This window comes from Echinops telfairi, unplaced genomic scaffold (assembly GCF_000313985.2).
Source record: "Echinops telfairi isolate 266 unplaced genomic scaffold, ASM31398v2 ScPeMD7_4;HRSCAF=17, whole genome shotgun sequence".
Classification (NCBI taxonomy): domain Eukaryota; kingdom Metazoa; phylum Chordata; class Mammalia; order Afrosoricida; family Tenrecidae; genus Echinops; species Echinops telfairi.
Genome location: NW_022103900.1, coordinates 18,452,892 through 18,476,078, shown reverse-complemented (window position 1 = coordinate 18,476,078; position 23,187 = coordinate 18,452,892). Strand labels below are relative to the sequence as shown.

The following is a 23,187-nucleotide window of genomic DNA, read 5'->3' as shown; positions in this document are numbered from 1 at the left end:
CAATTAGAGACCTAATGCTGCTGAAGGCCACAGTTAAGAATGTTTAACATCGCGGATGTCTCTCCTCTTACCCCTCCCTAGGACTTCCAGACCTCAGTTGACCCCTCAGTGCATGGAGGTTTCAGAGTTCCTCCAAGAGCGGTGTTCTCCGCCTCCGTTCACAACTTTTGTAACCACAGATGTTAAAAAAGAGAAGGAAGATTCTGATCCAGTTGTTCTGGACTTATAGTGTTGCTAGGTTTATTTTATACATCTGGGCATACATTTCAGGAAAACGGAGGGGAAAGAAACAAAAGGATTAAGGTGTTTCATTTTAGGCCAGCGTTTCTCGATGGCTACACACTCAGCTGGGAAGCTTTGATTAAATACAAGATCAACTATCGCTTGTCATCCCCATCAGTCAGAACTTTGGAGAATTCTCCCCTCCTGTTTCTACAGTGGGAGCCTCGTCTATCCATCAAAGTGTGATCCAAGCCCTGGTCTATTCCTCAGAACATCTGGTACTGGTCTGTGACAAGCTAACAGCCAAAATGAGAATAAACATTTAGAAGCGAATGTGCTAGCTTCCATGTTGTCTCAGACACATTTGCCCTGGTGGTGGTGTTGGCAAGGGCAGCAGTTCGAAACTACCAGCCACTGTCTGGGAGAAAGATAGGTTCTCTCTTCCTGTAAAGATTCACAGTTTCTTTCGGAAACCCAAAGGGGCAATTGTATTATCTTCTGAACACTCACTCTGAGTACGAGCCAACTTGATGGCAGTGGGTCGTCCCTCCACCGCCCTGGCCAAGAAAAGATTTTGACATTAGGAAAATGTCCACCACGGCCCATGAGAATGTGCTAGGCCCCCTCTTGACGTTAGGAGCCCTGAGGTCAGCAGGTGGACCCCAGCAGCCCTTCCCTGAGAGAAAGGCGCGGCTCTCTGCTCCTGCGAAGATGTACAGCTTCAGAAACGGAAAGGGGACATCCTACCCTGTCCTGCCGGGTGGCTGTGAGTCAGCACTACGGCGATTGGCTGTGGGTTCCGTCCAGCGGTTCCCAGTAAAACTCACACACCAGGTGCGGTGATTCATTGCCCAGGCCGGTCCCTGGAGCCACCTGGGTAAAACAGGGTTAAAGCGCAGGCGTGGGTTAGGTGGGGTTACCAACCAGGAACATGTGCCCTCTGAGTTCCCTCTGTGTGTAATTGCGCTTACAGCCCACTGAAGGTGAGAGCCGGAGGAAGTTTTCTGGGAATGGCTTGAGATGTTTTCCTTACCAGACGTGGTGTTGAGTTACATACAGCTTGGAGCCCAGCACTGGGAGGAGAGACGCGCTGCCCGCGCCCCCACCTTCCCTGCACTTAAAGTAAGGTGGGCTTGGGCTCCAGGAGGCGAGAGAGGGGTAGGGGAACTATCTGGAGGCGGGAATCGGCTGCTCCCAGAGTGACCCAAGGCCTGTGTTGGCCGAGGTTCAGCCCGGACCAGCGGCGCAGGCACGGATGCTCTGCCTGGAAATGCCACGCAGGCAGAGAGTGACAAGCAGTCGGGGCTGAGAGCTCCCGGTGGACGGCCGTTTCCTGCTGTGTTCAGGGGGGCGGGGGGCTGCTGCTGGTACTGCTATTGCTGCTGCGGCTGCCGCTTTTACGCCCCTCCACCCAAGGTAAGCAGGCTCCAAGGGCGGGCAGGCTGCAAGAGACGCCTTTGTACCATGAACAAGATCCGAAAGTTTTTCCGAGGAAGCGGGCGAGTCCTGGCGTTTATATTCGCCGCTTCTGTCATCTGGCTGCTCTTTGACATGGCAGCTCTCCGCCTCTCATTCAGCGAGATCAACACTCGTGTCCGCCAGGAGGACGCCCGGAGGGAGCAGATCGGATTCCGAGTGCAGCCGGACCAAGTGAACCTGTTTGACAGCGGCCTGAGAGAGATGCACCTCGGCCTGAGGAGAAATAGGAAAGGGATGTGGGGCAAAGAGAACTTTAGAAAGACGAAGAAGAGTGTGCACTACGCGGGGGAAGATTTGGACCCAACTCAAAGAGAAAGAAAAGTGCAGGACGTCCCAGGGAGGGACAAGGTTGCACCTTTGTGGCACTCCGTGCACCTACAGCCCCTCCCAATAACGCATGCCAAGCAAAAGACAGAGGAGCAAGGGACCAAACACGAAACCTCCTCTCACCGAGTGAGACCAAAGCAAACAACAGCTCAGGGGGCTCAGGAAGACCCATCCACAGCAGCAAGAGGAACTCCGTGGGTCAAAATGTCTCTACACACAGGACTTCTTGGTGTAAACCAGGAGGTCTTAGAAAGCCATGCTCTCAGCAGTGATCCATCCAAAAAGGCAGTGGAAAGGGACCAAAATGTGACTGCCAATCTTCATATTGAAAAGCCAAAGCAGCACTCACACACAGTCACCAATGAGAGGACACTGCTTGTGGGGCCCAAATCCGGGGATACACCAGCCTTAAACAAATCTGAGATTCAGCGCAAAGAACTGAACGCAAAAAAGCACGAAGTCAATAAGGATCTTCCCCCTTCTAAGTTGACCGCCAACCCAAATGGATTAAAGAAGCAATCCATTAATGAGACACAGCTGGGAGGCCTGCCAAAGGCTGATAGGGCCAAAGTGGCTCTTAGGAAGAAATTCAATTTTTCTGAAAGCCATGTTGTGATCATAACCAAGGAAGAGGAGTTAAAGGTGGATACCAAAGCGATCATGAATTCTAAAACCCAAACTATATTTCCTAAAGTGTTGGGTGCAAATCAAGAGAAAAATATTTCCAGGAATAGAAGTGAGGTGGCTTTCTTAAGACTGTCTCAAATGGACCAATCCTTAGCTAAGGAGGTAGAACTGGCACAAGCTAACTTAACAGGCCAAGTCCAGCCTGCAGTGCAGAATCAAAGTCATATAAAAGCCCATTTACCTGAACCCCATGGGATGCACCAGGTGTTAAGAATTGATGAGACACTTTCTCCAAGGGATCCCAAAGCTCCCGGCCAGTTTGGACGCCCTGTCATTGTTCCCCGTGGGAAGGAGAAAGAGGCCGAGCGACGATGGAAAGAAGGAAACTTCAATGTCTACCTTAGTGATTTGATCCCAGTGGACAGAGCCATTGAGGACACAAGGCCCACTGGGTAAGATGACTTCTCTTTTCTTTCTTCAACTCCCAAGTGCTTTGGCTCTTAGGACTTGGAATCGATTTGATGGCAGGGAATTTGGGGTTTGGTTTTGTTCTTATGTAGTTATTTAATTCTAGAAAGGTTTGTGAGATTTTTTTGGGTGCCTAGAGAATGAAGCAACATTAATCACTAGACATTGCCCAGATATACAACCACCCACACAGAGAAAAATTCTGATGTCACCATACCCACTAGGCTTCCCTTTCAAGTGAACTTGATGGCTGTGGGTTTGGGGGAGTTTTAAGGTGATAAAATGAACTCCATTCATAATTCGGCATAAATGAAGGGTACGGTTTAAAGGATACGTGCATTGTTGGTGGTTGTTAGTTGTTGTGAAGTCCATTCTCGCTCAAGGGCTCACCATGTGCAGAGTATTCCACTGTAGCATGGCAGTGAGAAGGAACTGTAATTTTGAAATCAATCATTCTTACTAGGATGTTGGTAAGGCACCTGTTTTGGAAAGGAACATGAATGAAAGACCTTCCAGACCTGGTTGGAGTCTTATCTTAAGCAGGAGGATTCATTCAGCTTAGTCACGAGTAGTTGTCCGCAGGATAATGTGTAGAGGTGACTTTTATACCCTACACTTGCGTTTCCTCTGTCAACAGGAAGAGCAGACATTTGAGGTGTTCAGTTTATACAGGAAACATAATGTTGGAAAGAATCAGTCAGTAGGTAGAAATGACCCACGTCAGCACAGTAATCTTCCCTTCATTTTGCAGCATCTTACCATTCACATTTTGACTGCACACACATTAGATGACCTTAGATGAGTCCTGGGAAAGAGGCAGAGGAAATGGGTTCAAATTAACACGTGAGAGTATTCAAAAGTTACATCACTTTCCCACGGTTGTGCAGTGACTCAAAGGGCTTTGTGAACCTGTAATTCAAAGAATCCACCTAGTTTTCCTAAAAAAAAAGCTGCATCAAATCCCAAATACTTTATCTGATGCTGATCTATTTGGGGTCCTTATCCTTTTGAGAGCACTTTGTAGCTATACTTCCTTTATTCATTAATTGAGAATACAACCCCCTCTGTGCCTTTTTCTCCAAAATAATGTGGGCCTGGAAGTCAACATTTGGGAATGACATGATTCAAACTTAACATCAAGGTCATGAAACCAGTGGTCTTTTGTGCTCTTAGTTACCTAGTGCTGCTATAACATAAATTCCTCAAATGGGGATTTTGGATAAAGGAAACTATTTTCTCACAGTTATGGATGTTAAAAGTCTCAATCCAGGTTGTCGGAGTACTGAATCCTCCTGTGTAGTGCCCCTACATTCCAGTATGCCAAAAAATTTTAGACTTATTTTGCTGGTCGGAGAATAATCAATAGCATCTGTCTTCCCTTGTAGGCATCTCTGTGGCTGGTCTGTTCTGTGTTATAGCTCAAAACTGATGTGATTTAGAACCCACCCTTCTCTTGCTTTGTCACATTAACATCCCTAAAGAAACCCTATTTCTCAACAGAGTGACTATCGAGGTACAGGGGAGGTTTCAGTACATATTTTAGACGGACAATTCAATGCTTCACATAGCTTCTGGTGAAAACTCTTCATTGTTGTATTTCAGTCAGTGTTGTTAGGAAGAAGGCAGATACAGATAAACCTTTTCAATCCCCCCCCCCCCTCGCTTCTCTTTATTAATTAGAGGAGAATTTGCAGATGCAGGTAAAATGAAGTGATTTTCAGCTTTCCTCAACTCAGTCAAGCCAATTTTTGCTCACTGACACCCTAAAGGACAGGGTAGAAATACCCTGGCGGGTTTCCGAGACTGTAACTCTTTATTACTAGAAGGTGTTAAAAGTATTAAAAGTGTTCAGAGAAAGTACTAAAGAAACACTTTAAGAGCAGAAAGTGGCATTTTTCTCCCAGGAAGCACCTGGCACTTTCAAACTGCAACCCTTGTAGTGAGTAGCCCATGGCAGCACCAGGGCTCCTTTAGCCTTTAGTACATGGCTCTCAGCCACGTACTAATGGCCTATTTGGACCAATCACTGTAGTGAGCCATTCATACAACTCACCCTGGTGATACATCCTTCAGGAGAATACAAAAGCCTACCCAAAATAAAGAAAAGGAAACTGAGATCCTGGGAACTTAAAGTGCCCTATGGCCATTGCGCCAGTGATTGCAGAGAACCAATTCAAACCCATGTTAAAAAATTACGCTGTAGTTTCTTCTTTCCATCCCTTGCTGATTCCTGCCAAAAGGGAATCCAAACAACTATTTGGGACACCTGTGAGTTGAAGTGATGTGTCTCACAAGATCACCTGTTCAAGTTCTAACTACCCTTTATTGAGCACGCATGCTCTTAGGAAGTCAGGAGAAAGATTCAGATGCTGGACTCTCACTTACTCACTCACTCACTCACTCTCACTCTCACTCCCTCACTCTTACTCACTCTCACTCTCACTCTCACTCCCTCACTCTCACTCACTCTCTCACACACACAAAAAAGATTCAGATGCTGAACAGAATCGGCTATAGTTCCCAACCAGGAAAAGGGAAATTGGGGAAAGTCCAAAAGCAAGTTTGGTGCTAACGTTCATGTGATTGGTAGAAGGAAGGGTGGTTCCCAGCATTTGTTCCTGACTTATGGAGTATTAGAAGTTACGGCACAGGGAAGTTACATTGGGGCTCTGTCTTCTGATGGAGGCTGTCAGGACCTTTGGAGAAATGTACACATGTGCTTGGGAGATTGACTCAGAGCTTGTGGCCAAACAGGACGCCTCCCTCTGATCACACAACCCACCTTGGCTTAATACAGGCATGGGGGAGCCTCCTTCCTGATGCTCCATTTCCCCTGTAGGCTTGAGCGCACAGTTTAATCACTAGATAGTCTATGTCTGAAGGCCACTCTTTTTAGAAAGAGGAAAAATCATTTTCTTTCTGTATATATACTTTCACACTCTTAATATGTAAAAATTATGTATCTATATGGATAAGGTTGGAAGAGAATACAAATGAAAAGCATTTGATTCATCAAGCTGGCAGGAATGGAGAGTAGCTATTTTAGCTTAGAGTTTATTTATGTTTTGTCTTGCTCAAAAATATCAGAGGTGGCTTATAAGAATACGTACAGCCAGATTTTTAAAAGTTATAGATGTTACAAATCAGCATAAAGGAGTTTTAGCATATAGTAAGAGAAGGTGTGTGTGAGAGAGAGGGAGAAGGAGAGAGAGAGAGGTACAGACACAGAGATCTATAAGAACCCAGGAGAGCTGGTCTTAAAATTATCTATACCAGCAGCTCCCTTCAACCTTTAAATTTTAAGAGCTCAGGGAAATAGCTCCCTAACTGCCCTTTGGATTTCCCCCAAACCCACTGTTAGAGATTGATCAGCACAGTCAATGGAATATCACAAGTGCGCATTGAACACAGATTAAGAAAGTGATAATAAACCAAAGAATAAACCTATGTCTTTGCTGTTATATTCATTTAAATTCCCTTACCCTCTTTAACTAAATTAATAACTAGCTATTGTATATACTCGAGTATAAGCCAACCCGAATATCAGCCGAGGCACCTAATTTTACCACAAAAACTGCATTAAGAATGTGCTGAAAAACTCGTCTTGCACGCGAGGATATATGGTACATGTGATCATCTCCTCAAGGAAGATGTCGTTGATATGCTGCGGTAATATTGGCACTAGGTAGCGGGTCTGTGGAGTTCCTGGGTGGTTCAAGCTCTTAATGCCCTTCACGTTAACTCAGCTGCTAATCAAAAGGTTGGCCTTGGTGCCTCAGAAAGAAGCCCTGATGAATTAGTTCCAAATTACTAACCGCTGAAAACCCTGGGGAGTACAGCCCTACTGTGATGCACACGTGGCCACCAAGAGTCAGAATCGACTCTGGAGCAACTAAACTAGAGACAAATTGTATTCCCAGAATGCCTTCACCTACTGCAGCTCTGTAATTTGTTTCTCGAGTTCAAACATGCTCTCCCTTTCCTCTGGATGGGCACTCCCCTCCAACCTATCCAAGTATTCCCACCATTCTCCAAAATACTCAAACTCAGAATTAATTGTGGAGACAGTTTGCCTTCCCTCTATTCTTACCCTGATAATAGTAAACTGTGTTTGGGGCCCCCAAGTTCCCACTCCCCTCTGTCTTCTATCTCTCTCATTACACGGCAGCCATGTCGAGCAGCACCTCATGACATTCCATTTGTGCTATTGAAATAGTCTAAATGGCATAGTAGTGGCCGTCCCTTGTCCCCAGGTTTGGCAATGTCAGTCCTGTATGCAAATGTACCCAGGGACTGTCCAACACGCATGCAGATGGGGTCCAGACTCTCACTGCTTGTTCTAAATAATCTCCATTATCAAAGCCCTTCAGCCTGCCAAAATGCCTAGATGAAAATGCGGGGCGATGTGAGTAGTGGAAATAAAGTGGAGGAAAAAGACATCAACGGTGATTAACTTGTGGAATTAAACATTCCTTAAGTAACGTTTCCACACGTTCTTTGGCATGTCCTTGAGGACATAGCCAGGGTTAGTCACATTTCTCTTGAGGGTGGTAGGAAGGGGCACTGTGATTTATACGGTGACTTCTGTAGAAGCATTCAGACCCTGTAGAGAAATGTCATTGTGCACAAGTGAGCATACACATTCAGAGAAGGTACTTCCCCAGTCTATTTTTACATGTTTTACAGAAGCTCCTGGCATCTCTCTCTACTGGTCTGTCTTCTTTCCTTTTTAAAGTTCACTGTGAGCAAAAGAAAAGGATGGAATCAATCGGATCCGTTTGCTGTGACTCCGGCAGTCCCTGCTTTCAGGTGGGCTGTCAGGCAGTAGATCTGGGCTCCTGTGGGTGTGTTGGGGTGGCTGTTTCCTTCTGAGGTTTGTTTTGTTTTGTTTCTGTGTTAGTCTGGCTAGACAACAGATTCTGTAACTACCACCGTTTCTTTTGTTTTTTAGATGTACTTCATATTTTAAAGCTGCTTGAGATTTACAGAAAAGTTGCAAGGGAAATGCAAAGAATTCTGTTATACCCTCTCACCATTCTGTATAATGCTTCTCCAGTTGACATCTTCAGTAACTATCTACTGTGATTGGATGCAATACTTGCCTTTTGAACTTGACTTTAATTCCATGTGAGTTGTCTCAGGTGAAGGGTAATCTCCTATACGCCATGTAATGAAACACCTCTGAGATGGTGACATGCCAACCTGTGGCATCTCCACAATTCAATTCCATGATGAGAAATCCTGACAAGCATCACCCACACTATCCCCTCTTTAGTGCCACTCAGGCTTTGGCTCCTTGAAATGCAATCATTGTACTCTGTCTGTCACGTTCTGGCAACACAGGCCCTCTGCTTAGGAAAGTCTCATTACCCTTTTCTGCATAATTGGTCATGACTCTCTAGTGTAGCTTTCATTCACTGGTCGCCTCACATAGACTTCCATAACCCTCTCCTTACATAGTCCACACCACCCCCATACATTCTAATCTGACCAGGCTCAAAATTCAACGGCAGCCCTGCCTCTCACTGAACCATGACTTTACCGTAACCTCCAAATTCTAGTGACCTTACTGTGCACAGTGGTCTTCGTCACTCAAACACTCCTTGCTGTGTTCTCTTCTCTTCGACAAGCTTGTTTTGTCTTCTTGGGGAATTGATAGGCTTTTTAAGGGGAGAAAGCCTGTCGCATTCTGTTCTACTCCCTTCTCATCGAACACAGCACTCTGTAATCAAGATACAGGTGTGTACGTCTGGGTGGACTAAAACAAATACATAGACACTCATGTGTGTATAAGAAAGAGTTTTATATAAAAGAGCGATTGGATATTGAGAAAACACCCCAGCCCAGTCCAGATCAAATCCATAAGTCCAATATGAGACAATATGTCTGATACGTTAGTAAGCAAAATATAACTTCAGTGTTTGCCTACAGTTAAAAATATACTTACAATACTTTCTCAATGGTCATTATAGAGTTCTATATTTGCTCCTATATAGAGTTCTATATTTGCTTAGCAATAATGATTACCCATAAACACAGGTTTTGCTGAAACGTGTCTAGTCCACTGAAAATGCTGGGCGGTTCTCCTCGGAGCAGTCCGGCTGCTTTGTCTGAAACTGTAGTGCAGATGGTACTCCAAAACTGACCTTATTTTAAGAGGGTGCTTCCCAGAGCTGCATTTTGAGAGAAATGACTCAAAGAAGCTTGTGCTGCCCAAATTTAGTCTATAAAGTACAAAAGGAAGGATGGCCTGCTTTTCTACCACTCCCATATCCTCGTGACCTGGCCCCATTGCTTGATTGTATACTTTGCTTTCCCTATAGAATGCTGGCAAGCTCCCTAGTGGAGCAATTAAAATTGGTCTTTATTTTCTTAGCCCAGAGCCTGGAAGGTTGACCAAATGTTTGATTCCTACACAGCTAAAGAGAGTGTTCTTTTGGCACAGAGGAAAGCAAAAGATAGAACCATGTATTTGCCACAAACCAGTCTAAATTACTAAGGAGAAAGAAAAAAACTCCCTGGAACCTTAATTTGCATCCCGAAGCTGCCCTTCCAATCCTAGCTGAGCAAAAACAAAAACAAAAATGCGAACACACAGTGTGTGTTGTGAATGACTGCAGGCAGAGAAGCTAGGTGAGAAAAAATAAACTATTTATTCTCTGTAACTTCACGTCTCTACAAGTTTACCAAGCTGGGAAGGAGAGAAACGTTTTCAAAGTTAAATGAATTCAGAGGGCTTTGATTTGTTTTTAAAACATGGCATAGATCATTTCATTGACGAGATTACATTTATCATAATTAATGAGTGGTTGGAAGATGTTCTCTAAAATTGGGAAATCTCCCTGACAAATCACTTGGGTGAGGAGGGTGGTGGGAGGACTGTTGTGATGGATTTAAGAGGATTGTTTTCTCCTTTCATCCCAGTGAGTGAAAGCGATGCAATGGTGCCTTTTGAGTAATTTGTGTCTGTGTTGGGGCATGGTGTGTTATTTCACTGCAAAGTCTGGTAAGCCATGCAAGAAAGTAGGAAATGGAAATAGTTTAGAACTCAGCCTTGGTGGCATGGTGGGTCATGAGCTGAGCTGCTAACCTCAAAGTCAAGCAGTTCAAAACCACCAGCACAGTTGAGACATGAGACCATCTGTTCCCACAGGGAGTTCCTGTCTCTGACGCCCACAGGCACAGCTCTGCTCTGCCCTATAGGTTCGCTGAGTCAGCATCAACTCAATGGCAATGAATGTGGGTTGGAGCTAGATTACAAACAAAAAAACACAGAAGTGGTCCAACGGACAAGGACCCACGAACGTGTGAGATTATCGAAGTGAGCTCCATAAAGTTTTCAATGGCTGGTTTCTCAGAAGTAGACCAGTGGTCCATTCCTCCGAGGCACCACTGGGTCAATTGAACATGTTCACCTCTCAGTGGGTAGCCAAGTAGTTAATCATGTTTCCCACCCAGGGGCAATCATAATATAACAAAGGTTAAATGTGGCCAAGAGACAAGGCCATTGCCTTTAGCTACTCTTGGTTTTCACACTCTCCCCTAACTATAGAACAAGAGAGAAGAAGAGGATCAGCGGAGACAAATGCAAAACACATTTCTGCTTTTGAATTAGCGGGAAACTGTCAAACAGTTCCTAATTAATGTAAACCCCAGAAAATGTCACAGCAAATCAATGGCTTTGCCTCCTAAACCCTACCAAGGGTTTGGGAAGATTTCTAGGAGAGCACAATTAGTAAATGTAAGTATCAGAATCTTTTCACACTGCTTTTTCACACCTCTAATTCAAGGCTCAGTTTAACCTTCTGCTTAATTTAACTAAATTGTTACAATAATATCCTCTCATTCCAGAAAATAACTTTCTGTTAGGTTATTCTGAGTGACCCAGACAAAACAGAGCTTCAAGAGTGGAACGATTTTTTTTTTTTTTTGGTGAAAGTACAGAAAATTCAGGGAAAAGAACAATTCTTAGAAAGTCAGTTTTGTTGTTTGCTTTCAGAATGAAATGTCTCCATCGGAAATAGTTATATTATTCCAAACTAAAGTGCTTTCTCGATTGGCCTGATTTACAACATTGACTTACAGACACGTGTGCGAAGAAGTTAAATGACACATGTTTTCACAAAGCCCTGCAGCACTTGCCTTTTCAATGCACCTCGTCAAGGTAAACGCTATCCTTCTCTAGCTTTATGCAAGAAAAAGTTGAAGCTTAGAGAGGAAGCTGACATTCCAGTTAGTCCCACAACTATATGGTTTCATTCCACTGCATATTTTCTCTTTGCCCACATAAATCAGACAGGCTTGCTGAGATGCCCCTAAAGTGGGAGGAGCAATGTTTCAGTGTCAGTATGTGCATGTGTGTATTCATGTAGAGTGTGTGTGTGTGTGTGTGTGTCGTTCTTTGGGGGAAATTCTTACTTTCCATGTGAAGACCTGAGTTAAATTAATTTGCCTCTTTCTCTCAGCTCTCATCATCCAGAAAAGCATCCTTGGTGGTGTAGTAGTTAAGCATTCTGCTGCTAACAGAAAGGTGGGCAGAAAAGTCTGATCCTTCAAATCCACTTTGCAGTTCCACGGGGGAAGATTGGCAATTTGCTTTCCCAAAGATTCCTGACTAGACAATCTTATGGGACAATTCTACTCTGCCATCGAGAGTTGGTGAGAGTCGGAAACCTATGGGTGTGGTCCCAGCAGGAGCAACAGCATGACCTTAAGAGGGAAGGCGCCTACAATTTGCAGAGAGAATTCTGGAATATTAAGTCAAGATGGGACCTCAAAAACTCTCTCATTCAATAGCACAGAGAAGGCCTAAGGCTGGAAAGGACATGGCCATGGCCATGCACAACAGGAAAAACAGAACTGCTCTCACAGTCTCCTAATTTCCTCCTCATACTCTTTCTTTACATCCAACCACCGCCGGCTTTTCTCCCTCTCCCATCAACTTCACTCTGACAGCTGCCTACTCAAACTAGGCAATTGTAAAAGTATGGAAGTTGATGAGGGTGGTTTATAGCTCTAAGCAGGTGGTTTATATATCCAGCAGCTTTGAAGGATATACAGGACCGCAAAAGCCATAGCTTCAGGTGGCCAACACCCTTGGAAGAGAGGGGGCTGGTGTGATTGAAATGATGCTACATCAGGTGCTAGGTAAGTCTCACTAAATTCCAGGGGTAATCTCTCCTACACAAAACAAAGCATAAAAAGTAAAAAAAAATATATATATATATATAAATACAAACTTTAAAAAATTATATAACGATACATTCTTATCAGTGAAAGCAAATGAAAGGTCCAATAATTCTAAGGTCTAAGAAAAAAAAAAAGAGTATAATCCAAGGCAGGGCTTTTTGCTAAATGCTCCAGTCTCTTCCCGATGCTCCTGAAGATAGCAGAGCTTTGGGCATGGCGGCCCCTGAAGGATTACACCCGGTGGTAGTTGAATTGCAAATAGAAGTTGAGAAATATTCTCCTCGACCTTCTGTTTAAACCTGTGAAGACTGAGACCTGACCCACATAGCACATTTTGACTGTACTGGAATACAATGAAAAATTCATAGAAATGAGAGAATGTTATCATTCCCTCAATCTTCTGATTTGAAGCATTCTGTATTTGATAGGCCACATTCAAACCAGTTACTGACTGAAACACGTCAGCTTCAGAGTCGATAAGTGACAAGCCCTGGGCAGATTCAGATCAAAGAAGTGCCGTGGGAAAGGGCAGTGCGCCCAGTCACAATATGGGTATTAACATTGTGGGTAAGAATAGGTCTGCACACGTGTTCTTCACCGGGAAGCTTCCAAAGTTCTTTGATATCCATCCATCAAATCTGTGCACTCTTTCTGTATTGAAAGCATTGCCATCTTCATCTGAAAAGGAAGAAACCAAGGCGCTGGAGAAGGTTGAGTCACTGGCCATGGTCACATGGCTGAAAGGATTCAAAATATAATCCTTAGTCTTCTTTTTTCAAATTGACTCCTAAATTCAGAGTCTTTCCATCTTGCCACAGTAGTTCAGCAGCTATGCTAGAGTACATGGAAAGCTCCGCATGAGAGCCCTCATCTGTTTAACGTCCTTGGACTTGTTATTTGTACACTTCCCCCAAACAAACAAACAAAATAGGGAAAGGGTGAATTTCTAAGTATGAGAGGGAACGTCTATATTTAAATACCGTATTTCTGTAATGAATGGGCTTATAGAATCAAAATCTGATTTTATAACCTCAAAAAAGTTACAAACCCCAAAATAGCTTGTGCTTGGATGAGACTGTACTTGAGCTAGGACTTTTCACTTCAATGTAGCAGAAACCAACATTTCCAATTGCAAAATTGGGGGAGGGGGTAAATAAAGGATGATAGTTGGGTTAATATAGAATAACTTGAAACAGTTTTTACAAACTGTGGAAAGGAGATGATTCTAAAAATATCAGAATGATGGAAAATTTGATGATGTTAAAACCCTTTTAATCTGACCCATGGTGCTTTTGAATTAACAAAGCATGCCATTTTTTTCTAGATGCCTGCAAACACAATACAGGAGATTGGGAGCATTTCACTGTTAGAGGGGGCCTAACATCATGACCCAAAGAAAGCAGTTCTAAAACCTTCATGGGACATTTGCGACCTCTCCTTCTGTACCTCTCCTCCCTGTCCTTTAACACCGCCTCTGTTGCCAGGCACAGGTAAAATCTGGGCAATGTACTCTTCCACGTTGTCATCTTCAAGACGATTTCTGAAACCCACCTAAGTATGTTCGTAAACCATTGACAAAGGTACAATTTAATACCTGGAACATTGCTTCTAATGGAGACCTGCATTACCTACGCATTGAGGTTTTAATGGTCGGATGAAGGTACCATGACATCTTGGGGGGGTCAGCTAGAAATGTGATCGCCAGAGTTGCCTTCCCCAAATCTCTCACATTGTTGCCCTTTTGCTGCCAGCTTCTCCCATCTCAAATTTCAGGCTTGGGCTACAATACTTATTAGCCATGTCTTTCTCTCCGATTGCTCTAGTGTAGAGGAAAATCATTTGAATGCATCTGATTGGTTAGCTCTTCCCTATGTATTTTTATCTATCAATCACTGGAAGTTTCTTAAAAATAGTGACGAATGTTAACCATAAAGTAACACTCAGGATTTCACAGGTAGGCTCGATGGTTAGATGCTCACATAGAATTGGTGCAGCTGGTGCTTTTTCAAGAATTGATTGTGTTTGCTTTGCTTTTCTCAGGACCAAATGTTGTGGCCATGTCTAAGGGTGAATTGAGTGTTTCCCATTCATTTACATTATGAAATCTGAAGCACTGTCAGAAGTCAATGATACCTTCTAGCCGTTCCTTTCCCTCAGACTATTGACCACCTCTGAGCCCTACTTTGCCTTTCCTGACCTAGACCCCCATGATTGAGCAGTGAACATGTTTACACAGGTACTCTCGAAGTTCTTTGTCACTTCTCTCTCTACCACATTTGTTCTAATGAGCCTTAGACGAATTCAGTCAACAAGGTACTATAGCACCTTCTACACTCAGATTGTCAGACACTACTGAAGCAAATTACATACCTGTCCTTTGACTAATATTTTGGGATCTCCAACTGAAGGAAAGTGTTTAATGTCCCATAAAAATCCTTTCACACATAGCAGGCAGCATTTTCCCCAATTGCTCCTACTGTTTGTCCTGATTATTCTCCATCCTCGATCCCCTATCCTTTCTGTCACAAATACTATTTCCTCCAGCATCAGCTGCAAACTCTTTCAGATTCTTATCCCATATACACAAACTTAACTATATACACCACCACCTTTCAACTTCCTGTCTGAAAATATCTCTTCTCTCAAGATTTGAGCTCTTATTTTAAGCTCCATTCCTTCACCATTCATTTATCTATTCATTCAATACATAGTCATCCAATGTTCATCATCCATAATTGTACTAAATGATTGCAGCTCTACAGTAAGCTAGGCAGAGATTTCGTACTACCCCTTCAGTCCTTAGGAAGCTCTAACCTTTTCACTTCTAGTGTTTGAGATTTACCACCAGAGATGCTGAGATGTAGGGTTAGGAGTTGCTTCTTAAAGGACATTTGAGAGTTTTGATAGTCTGTCAAATGTTTATCCCACAAATATGAGAGTTGGATGCAACTATAGTAGTATGGAAGTACATTGTTTTATTTAAGTCTGGGAAATAATTAATTCCTTTTCTTCTTTTTGTCCATATTCCTTTTGATCAGTGTTCCTCAATATTATAATTTGGTATTCTCAGTTAACATGCTCTTGAGCCAGTGAACAGAGAGGACCGTAGGGCCAGCCCATACCACAAGACACTACATTCCCTCACTGACCCATAGCGCTACGTGGGACAGCACTGGAGACACTGTGCAGAAAGTATGCCTGGTCTGCCACACACAGAGAGGGGTGAAACGCGAAGAGAGTGCAACAGGGCAGCAAGGGGAGCAAAGTAACAAAGTCCCAAGGAATCCTGAAAATAGACTTCTGATTTTGGGGTCAGGGCTTGGAACCTCATCAGACCTGGTTAGAAAACCCTCAAAAGGGTCAACAGACAGACCTCAACTATCTTTTTTTTGTTGTTGTTAATTTTGCCCTATGTCTATCTATGTAAGATAGGCAGGACAAACAATCCTGAGGAAAAACTAACAGGATGGGTAGTCCTGAGGGGACATGAGAGAGGAGTAGGCGGGGAGGGGAACAGGGAGCCAACAAACTCAGGGATAAGGGAATAACAAGAGATCTAAAATTGATGGTGAGGAAGGGGTATAATGCCTGGTGGGGGTTGATCAAGTGCAATGTATCAAGGAGGAATTACTAAGAGCTGAACCGAGGGTGAGTGTGTTAGTCTGGGTTGACTAGGGAAATAAATCCAGAGACACTCATGTGTGTGAGAGAGAACTTTATATCAAAGAGTAATTGTACATTAAGAAAACATCCCATCCCAGCTCAGTCCAGATCAAATACATAAGTCCAAAATTACCCCTTACACCAATACTAGTCCATAAATTCTCTTTAGACTCACACAGTCATGCAATGATGCTGAATGCAGGAATATCACAGGCCCGAGGGTAGAAAGTCTTGTGGATCCAGTGGCAGTGGAAGCATCTCAACACTGGCAGGGGTCTCCACGTGGCTCCTGCAGCTCCAGGGCTCTAGCTTAGCTGTCTTATCAGCAGGAAGATGAAGCAGAGAGTCTGGGTCTGGCTTCCAGTGAGCTAGTTATCTCCTTAGTGCCTCCAAATGAGGTCATCAAGCTGTGACCTGATTGACAGACTAAACTCCTCCCTTCACTCTTATTGGTCTCAAGTTGACACCAAATTATGTAAATACCACAGAGAGCATGATAGTGGGAAGGAGGAAGATAAAAGGAAACAGAGGAAAGAAGTAGGAGGCAAAGGCTGTTTATAGAGGTATAGCTATAGGCATGTATATATGTAAATGTATTAATTTATAATGAAAACACATGTTCTTGGACTTCAATGCGTAATTTTCAAAACATTAAAGAAACTTCAAATATAGTGAATAAAAATACCTTCCCCTACTAGGAAATAATATATGTCATCTTTCCAGAAAAGCAAATTTCTTACTTTTATTTATTAAACCTGTAGGGTATGCTGAATAAGTATCCACCCCTAAAGGTATAGTCCCTTTCTAATCCCCAAAACATGTGAAAATTGCCTTACAAGTGGACACTAATTTATAAAGTAGACGCTGTGATTAGGCTAGCGATCTTGCAGACATTTTTCCCCTGAGCTATGCACACAGGCCATAAACACAGGTCAAGGCCTCAGGAGGTGAGTGAGGTTTCACACAGGCACACGTGTGGAGGGAGAGATTAGAAGATGGAGGCAGAGATTCATGTGATAGTCACAGAGTGAGGAACAGATTTCCCCTGAGGACTCCAGAAAGGGTGCGGACCGGCCCATACTTCGATTTTTGACTTCTGGTTTTATGATGGCTTTTCCTCTCATTTACTCTATTTCTATAATAAGCAAAATATAGATATTATCTGTCAGATGCACTGGCTCTGAGAGCCACCATTATGTTTATGGAATTCATGCTTTGTGAAATCACCATGGACCACAGTTTACATGCCAAGCCTGCCATGTATTAATAATAGACTCATAACTAGTTTCTCTAGGATTTTGATTACTCTTCTTGGCAAAGCAAAAGATGGTTGTAGGTAGCATTACATGTTAGTCTGAGTAGACTAGAGAAACGAATACATAGAAACTCATATATGGAGTTTTAGGTATATAAAGGGTAAGTGTACATTAAGAAAGCATCCCAACCCAGTGCTTCCCAAACCCTTAAGTCCAACATTAGCTCATATGTCCGACACCAATCTACAAAGTCCTCCTTAATCTCACAAAGTACACACCATGATGCCAGCTGCAAGAAGAAAGCCAAATCAGTGAGTGTGTAAGCATCTCAGCACTGGTGGGGGTCTCCACGTGGCTGCTCCAACACCCAGAACGGCATCAGGGTAAGTCCATGTGGCTTCTCTTCAGGGATGTCTCACAGGAAGTGAGCCTTGCCAGGTGAAGCAGGGAACTGGCTAAGGCAGCTGCACCCTGGTCCGAACATCAGAGAGCAAGAGACCCGAGAACTAGAAAGGCGAGGCTCCCTGAGCCATTTATCTCTCCACCCTTCAATTAACCCCACATGTGTTTATCGGACAGGCTGGCACAATAAACCTTAACTATCTCAGGTTAAATTAAAATAATTTAGAGTGCCTATACTGTTTATTTAGAACACTGTCATTTTGACTGTTGTCTTTTCTTTTTTAAAAAATCATTTTATTGGGGGCTCGTACTAACAGCTGTGTTAGAATGATGGAAAATCCTCTTTGTGAGGTCCTCTTGGCTCTGCCTTGTGGAGGGTGTCAGAGGCGGGCGCACCATCAGTGAGGCAGTAGGAAATGCAGGCTATGGAAAAAAACAAACACACAAGACCAACGGCAACCCATCTGAACGCAAGCACACACTGTAACCTCTTCTCCTTTCTGTGCCATGGAAATGTTCTCAGCTGAGGATCCTCTGTAGCAGAGAGAGAATCTCAGCAAAACCCATCCAAGTAGGGACGTGAAGGGCAGCACCAATGCCTCCCCAGGCAGAGTGGGAGAAAGAATCCTGATAGGCCCTTTGGTACGCAGAAATGACCAGTTGGAAGAGCAATCATGAACTACTTTATAGCATTAAATAAACCACAATAATGCCTTGTGATGTAGAATTTAATCATAATAATAAAACTCCCTTTTGGTAGACCCCCAAATATGTGTATTATCACTAAGCTTCAACAAATTCTATCAAATAAGAACCATAACCTCATTTTAGACATTAGAAAATGGAATCAGACAGAGATTCAGTGGCTATCATTAGATAACGTTCTGTGGATTGTTGCAGGTGGCATTAAAAATGGAGTCTAACCACCAGAAGAGCCCACATTCTTTTCAGTACAGAAGGAAGTCTCCACAGGTGGTTCTCAACATTAGTATCGCTAATCCTATTGTGGCCACAACTGTTACTGGTTGCTCTTTCTCTGCTCTTTTATGTTCCTTGTACCTCCCCCCCACACACCGATAAAAACACGAGGAAATTATCATTGACTGATCTATCTACACAATTCCACTGGGTGATTTTCCTGAAACACCCTAAGGCTCTTGTGAGCACATCTTTTGAGGCTCTACTTTTGTTCTGGTCCAGGTGTGCAGAACAGCTAGTTCACAATCACCTTCCAACCACCAGTGTGATCATGTGCTTTGTGGACGAAGTGTGGTCCACTCTCCTGAGGTCAGTGCACAGTGTCCTTAACCGTTCGCCCGCACATCTCATCCGGGAGATTCTGCTGGTGGATGACTTCAGCACCAAAGGTAAGTGGACTACCCACGCTTTCTACTGAGAAATCCAAATTTGGTATGAAGCCATCACAGTTTGGAAGCCAAGAGTACAATTGTTGGATGGAGCATAAGGAGTGGTGCTGGGGCAGGGGTTAGAGCACTCAGCTGCTAACTCAAAAGTCAGCAGTTCAAAGCCTCTTGCTGTTCTGTGGGAGAAAGAGTTGGCGGTCTGTTTCTGTCATGATTGTATAGGCTTGGTGACACTGTGGGAAAGTTCTCTTCTGCACATGGAGTCACGAGGAATTGGAATTGACTTGATGGCAGTGGACTTGGGTTTAGGCTTGTTAAAACCATGGCTGGGGTATCTTGGAGGGATGAGGTAACAGTACACAGGATGTAAAAGTCAGCGCTAACATTCATCCCGGGTTGTTGTTCCACCCGTTGCCCTAGGCTTCTCTTCCAGGTCACCACGATTTTCTAACTGTACTCTTTCGAGATAGGCACTTTGAAGTGCCAGAGACCCCAAAATGTCCTATACATCTTCACGAATCCCTTTGGGTACACTCTACTAGGCAAATGTCTCACAATTAATAATCAGCCTTTTCTACCAGTAATCCCTAGAGTTGGAGTTATACCCCAGGAGAAGCAAAGAAACAGACGACCTTATCACATATTCAATCAAGTGCTGAGAAGTCACATTGCCACTGGGACCAGAAAGAAAAAGTTCCAATAAGGTTCAAGGTGTTTCCATGAAGTTTTGTTTATTACAGTGAGGACTGTCACTCCACAGGCTGTCAAATAAACTGTGTATGTAGGTGGTCTTACAGCGGCCATGCCCTCCTATGTTACATCTGTCCAAAACACAACTCCCTGCGCCCGACAAAAAGTTCTAAGGAAAAGAAAATGAGCACCTTAATAGAAAAGCTTAAGTGACGGCAGTGATGGGAACCAGTTTCCTGAGCCACAGAGCTCCTTCCAGGATTACACAGGCTAAGGAGCACTGAGACGCCGAAGGAAATCGAGTTTCCCTTTTTAAGTGGCCTGGAAAGTTTAAACAGAATAATATTCAGTTACCAAGCTATGTTATGAGAGGCAAATCCAGGTTTGGTGGGACCTGAAGTGTATACAGTTGTCGGACCCTGTGTTGGAAAAAGCATGCAGAGTTGACAGGAAACTGAGCCGAAGTTCTCTGGGAAGCCGTTCCTACCTGGGAAAGCTGTCAGCAGCTTAACTGGTCACACAAAAGTGATTGTGTGGCACATAAACAGGCCCATAACACCTCTCAAATATTCCATTAGCTGTAGCTGTAGCTGTAGATCCTTCTACAGCCACCCAGCAAGAGACAGGCAATTTGATGAAGGCGGACGCCTGGAGTGGAGAGGGGCATGGGCTGGAAGCAATTGCTCTTCACGGATCTTCTTCTTCCCTTCTTCGTTTTTTCAGTACAGATTTCACTGCTTGTGCACATTTCTGAGCCTCCTGCTTAGGTCTTGGAAGCGACACGGGGTAGAGTGGGGTGGGGTGGGGATTGCGCCTGAACAGGCTTTACTTCAAGGGATAGTCTTGACTCAGATAAGGTGGGTTCTCCTCAGCCCAACTTGGCAGCAAGAAAAAGCTTTGGGATTTGGGAAGTAAGGTCATTTATAGTATTGAGCCCAGGTAAATCCATTAAAGAAAATATCAGCAAACAAAATCATGGCTTGAGGAACACAGTTCAGCAACAATAGGAAGGGTTGAATTTGACACGAGGGAGGCACTCCTGGAATGTGTCTAGGCTTCGTCACCCATCTGTGTGATTTCTTTTCTCCCCTCCCTCTGGTACAGACTACCTAAAAGATCATTTGGATAAATACATGTCTCAGTTTCCAAAAGTCCGCATACTTCACCTCAAAGAGCGACATGGTTTGATAAGAGCCAGACTGGCAGGCGCCCAGCATGCAACAGGTAAGAAGCCATGGATTTTTCCTTCTTCCATTGAAAAAATATATATTTTCAAGCATTTAGCAAAATTTACAGTACAATGAACACACATATATCCATAACTTCGTGTAACCAATTTTTAGCATTTTGTAATATGAGAAGACTTCAAAAGCCCACCGACAAAGAGCACTAAAGGGTTGTTAGTTGGGTGCAGTTTCCTTCTGTCCCGACAATGTCTTTTCCTAAGACTCTCGGAAATTCCTGGCCAAGAAACAAAAGCAGAATCATCCATTCACAACGGATTTGGATGAAAACTGGTAATAAGATCAGGTGCAATGCCAAGAGAAGACATGGGAAAAGAACCAAGCTGGGTCTACGAGGAGTTGCCCATGGGATGGCACACAGCATTTACCAACATTCGCTGACATCCTGTCATACTGAGTTTAAAACTTTGCCACTGTCTGATTGGGAAACATCTGGTTTATTCCTTGATTTTTTATGTTTCCACACTAAGTGGCTGATGGCTAATGTGCATGTGAGGTCTTTGGTTTGGACAAAAGGATAATGGGATTTTTCCATACACCTTTTGAAGTCCCCATTTGTATCTCCTGTAGCACACACATATGTACACAGACTGTGATAGACATAAACTTACTTTTATGTCTTACTTACTTCTTCCTGGAGCTTTGAAAAGGAATTTACAGATTTTATAGCATTGCATCCTTAGATACTTCAGCAAACACCTTGGAAGAATAAGAACATTCCTTTACATAAGCACACATTTCAAACCTAAACATCCCCTAGTGTATAGCCCCTTGCTCTGATCTGAGCTGTTCCAAATATGATTCAAACCGATTATTTTCCTTCTTTCTCTCTCCATAATTCTTCTTCAATTTCTTTTTAAAATTTAGGATATGATTAACATTCATGAGCTGTGCCTCTTCTCTTTTAATCTAGTATCATCACTCTGTAAAATATTTCTATCATATATATTTTTTAAATAAAGACATTTGTTTGGTAGAAGTGACAGCATTTAAAATTCTTCTGATTGTTTCCTCATATTAGCTTCATGTCTTTGGTATGATCACCACATAGATGAAATACATTGCTGACTTCTGATGGTCTCAAATCAAGAAATAGAAGATGTCAAACTTTGCACTCTGGGTGATACTACTTTTTGTACTTGGTTAGGATGGTGAAAACCAAATAGATTTCTTGGCAGTAAGAAGTACTTTATGGGATGCTATCTTGATTCATGTGCCTACCCTGGTTTACGTACAACATTTTACTCAATGGTTTGCATTCATTGATGACCCTTGTCTGAAGCAATCATTACACTTAGGTCTGCAAAATTGTGGGAAAAAAATTTTCCCCTGCTTCTATCATTTTTTCTTTTATTAATTACAAAGAAGAGCTTTTCTAGACTGATTCATATTCTGTGTGTGTGTCTGTCTGTCTGTCTGCCTGTCTTTCTCTCTCTTTGGGTATGTGTGTGTTCTCCCCCTGAACCGAGGCCCATTTTTCATTACTATGGAATAGTAGTTTTAAAAAAGCTAATGTATATTTTGGTCGCTTTGTGTAATTCTTTTTGCTACTCAAATTTCCCCAAATCTGTCCACTGGGAATGCCTTCAAGCCAGGGCCTTTGAGGCCTGGCCCAGTTGGTATTTTAGATGTTCACAATCTATTAACTGTTGAATCTCTCCCCTCCCACTAATGCTTCTTCCCTGACCTACATCTCCTCTCTCTAGAGCTCTTCAGGCATTTTCAAAGGGCAATATGACTTCCTTTCCTCTCCTCTCCACTCTGTTATGGATGCTGGTCTCTGAGTAGAAGGAGGTGAATCTTCTGTGTTCATGAGTATTCTAAAAATAACATCACACATTTGGTTTCATTTTTAACATTCTTCTGTGGAAGAAGCTAGGTCCTTGTAATAATAGCTGACCTTATAGCAAGTACCATTTTGAGTGATTTCTCTATTCATGGCCTTAATTCTCCTAATATTTCTCTAAGGCTACCGTTGTTGTTGGGTGCTGTAAACTTGATGCTCACCCATAGCAGCCCTGAGAAAAAGTAGAACTTCCCACAGGTTCCCTGAGCTGAAAGCCTCATAGGAACCGATCACCAGACCTTCTATTCTGTGGAGTTACTGGTGAGCTTGAATCACTGACCTTTGGGTTGATAACCAGTGCTTAACCAAAGGGCCACCAAGGCTTCGCTCTATGTGGTGGTTGTTGTGTGCTGTCAATCAATTTGGACGCACAGGACCCTATGATACAGAGTAGAAAAAGCTGAGATTTT

At 43.3% G+C, this 23,187-nt stretch overlaps 1 protein-coding gene across 2 annotated transcripts in view; it reads left to right on the top strand.

Moving 5' to 3' along the window:
* Positions 1–1,686: 1,686 nt before the first annotated feature.
* Positions 1,687–23,187, top strand: part of GALNT5 (polypeptide N-acetylgalactosaminyltransferase 5) — a 50,079-nt gene continuing 28,578 nt past the window's right edge. Inside the window, exons 1-3 of one of the 2 annotated variants that reach the window (XM_004703807.2) lie at positions 1,687–3,107; positions 18,834–19,000; positions 20,792–20,911. In XM_004703807.2, coding sequence (XP_004703864.1) covers positions 1,687–3,107; positions 18,834–19,000; positions 20,792–20,911 — 1,708 coding nt within the window. Of the gene's footprint in view, positions 3,108–8,135; positions 8,251–18,833; positions 19,001–20,791; positions 20,912–23,187 lie in introns of those variants that run through there. The other variant, XM_045299284.1, reaches the window with a different exon arrangement.